Raw genomic sequence first — 6,181 nt, forward strand, 5'->3', positions numbered from 1 at the left:
AAAAAAAAAAAAAAACACCCTAGAGATAACCTTTTAATGGTAAAAGACTAAATGCTTCCCTCTTTAAAAGAAACTTAAGAAAATGGAAAGTCCAGTCACAGACTGGAAAGAAATATTTGAAAAACATATAGCTGATGAAAGAATTTTAACCAGATATGTAAAGAACTCTTACTCAATAAAAAGCATATAACCAACCCAAATTTTAAAATGGACAAGAAATTTAAATAGATCCTTCAGCACAGAAGATGTATGAATAGGGGGGAAAAACCATGAAAAATTATTCATCATCATTAGTTTTCAGGGAAATGCAAATTAAACCCACAATGAGATATCTTTAGATAGCCACTGGAGTGACTAAAATTAAAAAGATTAATAGTACCAAACATTGGCAGGAATGTGAGGCAACTGGAACTCTCATATGCTCCAAAATGGCATGGGCACTTTGGAAACCAGTTGGTAATTTCATGGAAGTTAAAGTGCCATATGACTTGGCTATTTTGCAAGAAAACACAAAACTGAGGTTATTCTTTCAGAGATGGATTTTTGCTAATTTCAAATATATGCCCTTCTGCTTTCTTTCTATGCATGTTGTATACACCGTAGCTTTTTGGTACCCTGAATCACAGTGTAATCTTTTTGAAGACATTTAAAATAACAATTAAACTCAACACTGCAGTATCAACAATGCAAGAAATTCAATTTTAATGGCAGCAAGCATCTCTGACCAAGTTTGCCTAGCCAATAGTGATTGTAAGGCATCATAGATTGTAAAACACACTCCAGAGATACTAAATTAGAAGAATGAAAACATTTGTTAGGATTGGTGAAATGTAGTAATAATAGTAACAATACTTAGAACAATAATATCAGTCACTAAACATAAAGTATCCATGAATTGGAGCCAAACTCAACAGCAACTAACAGAAAGAAGAAGAAGAATTAACTCAGGAGGCTGGGCACTCTATTTCATTACACTAAAATTTGGGGGTCAGATTTATGTCTCCCATTTTTCATAGCAAAAAGTCTATGTCTAGCAATCAGTTACCCCTTTTTTGTCTTTCCTGTCCTTTGAGTTGAAGTGAACTTCTTATGAGATACCTGTCACATCACTGGTTTTACTATAACCAGCTGGTTCTAATTCCACTTTAGGCCAAGTCTCTCTTGGTGAATAACTTAGCAATTTAAAAGTTGCCTTTTGTCAAAGAGGCTGAACAAATTTAAATTACCGAATACTAAGAACATCAGACAAGCGAATATCTTCACATATTTTAGGAAAATGTTTTAAATGTTTATGTGATTTGCTTACTGTTTATGGTATTTGCATTTTTGTATTTTGAAATAATGTTCAAATAATGCTATTAAGGTGGATTTTTATATATTGTATAGGTGATTGGGAGCACTGGAATAAGAAACTCCAGCCATATTATTATCCAACTGACAGTATTCCAGAATATTCATCAATTTTGGTTCCAAATGTTGACAATGTTAGAACAAGCTTTTTGATAGACACCATTGCAAAACAACATAAGGTAAGTTTAGTGGATAGTTTCTCAGATGATTGCAAACCACATGCAAAACACAACAGATAAAGAGATTAAATTCCTGCACAAGGAACTGGAGGTAGTGTCATTTGAGGGAAATATCTTTGGCAAATGAGCCATATCCTAGGATCCCCACCCCCCTCCCCCCAAAAAAAACCTCACTGCCATCAAGTTGATTCTGACTCATAGCGACCCCCATTGGGTTTCTAAAACTATAAATCTTTATGAAAGCAGATCACCCCATCTTCCTTCCACAGAGCAGCTGTGGAACAGCTGACCTCCTGGTTAACAGTCAAATGCCTTATCCACTACACTATCAGAGCTTCTTATGCCCTGGGATAGACCCAACTTAAGAGCCCCTGGACTGCTGATTCCCAGCTTCTTAAGGAAAGTGGGCAGGTCTGCTTATAAAGTTCTTCCATGGAACTCCCAAGGTCACATGAATATTCACCAATCTTTTCTTCTAGTACTTTTATGATAAACATTTCACATTTAAATCTTTAATTCAACTAGAATTTATGTTGATATAGAAGAAATTCTAAAAAGTAATTAAAAATTAGTTCTATTCCTTGATGGAATGTAAGAATGGCCAGTAGAACTATAAGATATTTAAAAATAAGCAGGCTACAACACCTTTCAACATGATTATCTTATGATTGCAGGCTGTTTTGCTCACAGGAGAGCAAGGAACTGCAAAAACGGTCATGATTAAGGCCTACTTGAAAAAATATGATCCTGAAGTACAGTTATCCAAATCTTTAAACTTTTCATCTGCCACAGAACCAATGATGTTTCAGGTAAAACCCATCATTTGCAGTAGTAATCAGTATGTACAATTATTTCAATTGGTTGTTGTAATCAGATGTGAATACATATAAAATACTGTATTATATTAATATATGATGCTAATATCAGCATTGTATTAATTAATATTCTATAATATCAAAGGAAATAATGGTCCAGTTGGCACTCTAAGGCTAAGGTTGAAGTCAAATCCAAATAGCATATTTTGGCCTAATATTGAGGCTAAAGCTGAACTTTGGAGCATATCTGTTTTAATATAAATTAATGATTAACATTCCAATATCTTATTTTTTTCCAATTTCACCTATTTTGTTATGTTTATATGTGTTAAATAAATAAATAATAGTCTACTCTCAAGAAATTGCTCATCCTTTTTAGGAGTACGGATTAAAATATAGTGGATAAGAAAATGTTTCCTTTTGTCTAGAGAACAATCGAAAGCTATGTGGATAAGCGAATGGGAAGCACATATGGGCCACCAGGAGGTAGAAAAATGACTGTATTTATTGATGATATTAATATGCCCGTGATTAATGAGTGGGGAGATCAGGTATGTCTGAAATATTTTATATAGATGGTCTTTAACCAGTATTTGTCATTATATATACAGATGCCAATAACCTTTATATTATTAAGTCTTTATATCAAAAAGTCTTAACACTTTTTAGGCCTTCTGACTTCTCTGTTTGATATTCTTCTTTCTTGGAATCCCTATGTGGTTTATCCCTAATGATCCCCGCTTGTCTTTCTGGCTACTTGACTTCAATGTCCTTTCTGGGCTCCTCTCTTGCTTTTGGAGTCCCTGGGTGGTGCAAATGATTCACCTCACTTGGCTGCTAACCGAAAGATAGGAGGTTGAGTCCATCCAGAGACACCTCAGAAGGAAGGCCTGGCAATTTGTTTCTGAAAAAGTCAGCCATTGAAAACTCCATGGAGTGTAACAATAGCCAAAAAATGTATGTGTGGGTATATATGTACGTAAGTGTGTATATATGTATGTTGTTGTTGTTGTTGTTGTTATGTGCCATCGAGTCGGACCCGACTCATAGCGACCCCTCCTTGGGTTTCCAAGGCAGTATCACTACGGAAGTAGATTGCCCCATCTTCCTTTCAAGAAGTGGCTGGTGGGTTTGAACCACCAGCCTTCTGGTTAGCAGTCAAGTGTCTTAGCCACTATGCTACCAGAGCACCCGTATATATGTATATTGATAGGTATATGCATGTATGGACATGCATGCATATATGTATGTGGGTACTAGCATATATATTCATATACACAATAAAGCACAGAGAGAGCACAGTTAATGATACCTCTCAAATATAACCAAACACTTGATAGGATAGATTTCTGTGTTTGAGGCCTTAGGACCATAGTGTCTTGGGACAACTCAGTCATTTGGCATAATATAGTTCATAAAGTTTATGTTCTACAACCCATTTTGGTGATTAGTCTCTGGAGTCTTAAAAGTTTGTGAGTGGACATTTGAAATACAGCTATTGGTCTCTACTTTTCTGGAACAAAGGAGAAAGAAGGAAACCCAGGACTCAGAGAAGAAACTAATCTACAGGACTAACTATCTGCAAGAACCATCTCATCTACCTTGAGACCAGAAGTCAGATCAGGGCCACAACAGACAAATCCTGATAGAATGGGAGAATAATATAGAACAGAATTCAAATTCTTAAAAAGTCCAGACTTAAGGGATTGGTTGAGACTCGAGGACTCCCTGTGACTATTGCCTTGAGCCTTAAACCTTGAGCCAAAATTATCCCAAGGTCACCTTTTAGCTAAATAACAGATTGGCTCATAAAATAAATAATATTACCCATTAGTACTGCACTCCTTTTTAAAAAAATCATTTATATGAGACCTAATGGTCAACATATACTTTTAAAGCAAAGAAGAAAATGCAACAGGGAAGGGAAACTAGATTACTGGAAAGGGAACAACCAGAACAGAAGTAATGAGAATGTTGATGTTTTGTAAAGACACACTGAACAATGGGCATAGACATAGTTGAATGGGAACTTATTTTGTTGTGTAAACTTTGACCAAAAACATAATATTATTTCAAAGAAAAACAAAACAAAACAATGAAATACCTCTACAGAGCACAGTTCTACTCTGACACACATGAGGTTTCCATGAGTCAGAGTCAACTTGCTGGTGGTTTTTGCTTTTTCCTTCCTCAGAGTTTCATCCTTGATCTTCTTTTAGCTCTTATTCTACATACTCTTCTCTCTGAGGAGTACTTGACATTAAAAAACACATTTTATTATTTTTTTCTGCTCTACCATATACCTCTGACCTAGTTGTAATCATCTGTCAACCCAAGTCACTCCCTGTTAGAGGACCTTCCTGGTGTCGTTAGATGCTGCAGGCTCCTGGTTGGACCCACAGTAGCCTCTCCCACCAACATTCACAGTCTCATCAACACCATCAGCTTTGAGTCCACCAGGATGAGTCCCATCCTACCTTTTATCCCTGTTTACACCAGACACAGCTGCTTAAGACTTTCAGATCAGTCCTCACCCTGAGAGTAATGCCCAAACAGTTCTACAGGGCTCTTATCTGACCCTGTCTCCTACTATTCCCATCTCCTGAATTTCCTAAAGCATGCCTCTGGAATCTATGGTTCATCCACAAGTCCTCTGTAAATTCAACTTCTTCTCTGGCTATTTCCTTCACTTCCTGCTCTCAAAGAAACCTGACCCACCCCCAACTTTCCAGGATACTGCTTTCCCTGCAGACTTCTCAAGTTGAACCCTTTGGCCTGGAAGTGATGGAGGTGTTTCTCATTGACTTCTTTCCTGAACGCCTATCAGTCTGACAATAATTGCCTCCCACCTCATGGGTCCCTGCATCTGGGATCTCAGGTAATACCCCCTAAAGATCTTAGTTCCTGGCTGAATGTTACTTAGTCCTTCATTAGGGCCGGCTTCGTGGGTGCTAGACCTGTCACATAGGACCCTACACTTTGAAGGGGCCATTCTTGGTTTAATGCTCTGCTGTAGCCATCTTGAAATTCTTAATAACTTTTGAACAAGGGACCTCACATTTTTGTTTTGCATTAAGCCAAACCTGTTGCTGTAAAGTTGATTCCAACTCATAGCAACTTTATAGGACAGAGTAGAACTGCCCCATAGGATTTACAAGGCAGTAAATGTTAACCACATCTTTTTCCTAAAGAGTGGCTGGTGGGTTCAAATCACCAACCCTTTGGTTGATAGGCAAATGCTTTAACCACTATGCCACCAAGACTTGCAGCTGGTCCTGACTGTCTGATTCTTGGTGATTCCAAAATCTATAAACATGATCTTGCTTTAGTTCTTTGAAATTTTCTTCACCAATGATTATGTCCTTCATTCTCTGATCACCACCTGGATTTTAGTTCATTCCCTCTAATATCCAGACTCCAACAGGAACCACAATACATTTTCCTATTATCATTTCATTGTCTTCCTTTTCCTCTCATTTCCTTACTTCCTTCCTTACCCAGGTAAAATGCCATGGTCTATCATTATGATAATTTTAAGCCTCAATCTCGTTAAATCCTTGTTAAAAATTCTTGACCTGTTCTACACTCACCTGCACCCATGCAGCTAAACTTGGCTGGAGAAAAACACACAACACTAGTTTCACTTTAAAATCATGATAATGGGAGAGTTCCCACAAGATGGTGGACTAGGCAGAAGGACTTCACAGACCCTCTTCAACAAAGAAAAGGGAAACCAGTTGACACAGACACAGAAGATAATCTTGGACCCCTGAGCCTTGAAGGAAAGGATACAGAAGTAGACTAAACCCCAACTAGCAGAAGAATTTGCGTGAAAAT

At 37.3% G+C, this 6,181-nt stretch overlaps 1 protein-coding gene across 1 annotated transcript in view; it reads left to right on the forward strand.

Annotated features, from left to right (window-relative positions):
- Positions 1-6,181, forward strand: part of DNAH8 (dynein axonemal heavy chain 8) — a 423,841-nt gene that overhangs the window by 218,541 nt on the left and 199,119 nt on the right. Inside the window, exons 53-55 of the mRNA XM_007939462.1 lie at positions 1,387-1,529; positions 2,204-2,338; positions 2,773-2,895. Coding sequence (XP_007937653.1) covers positions 1,387-1,529; positions 2,204-2,338; positions 2,773-2,895 — 401 coding nt within the window. The remainder of the gene's footprint in view (positions 1-1,386; positions 1,530-2,203; positions 2,339-2,772; positions 2,896-6,181) is intronic.

This window comes from Orycteropus afer, unplaced genomic scaffold, assembly GCF_000298275.1.
Source record: "Orycteropus afer afer isolate SDZICR_OR568_19922 unplaced genomic scaffold, OryAfe1.0 scaffold00059, whole genome shotgun sequence".
Lineage (NCBI taxonomy): Eukaryota > Metazoa > Chordata > Mammalia > Tubulidentata > Orycteropodidae > Orycteropus > Orycteropus afer.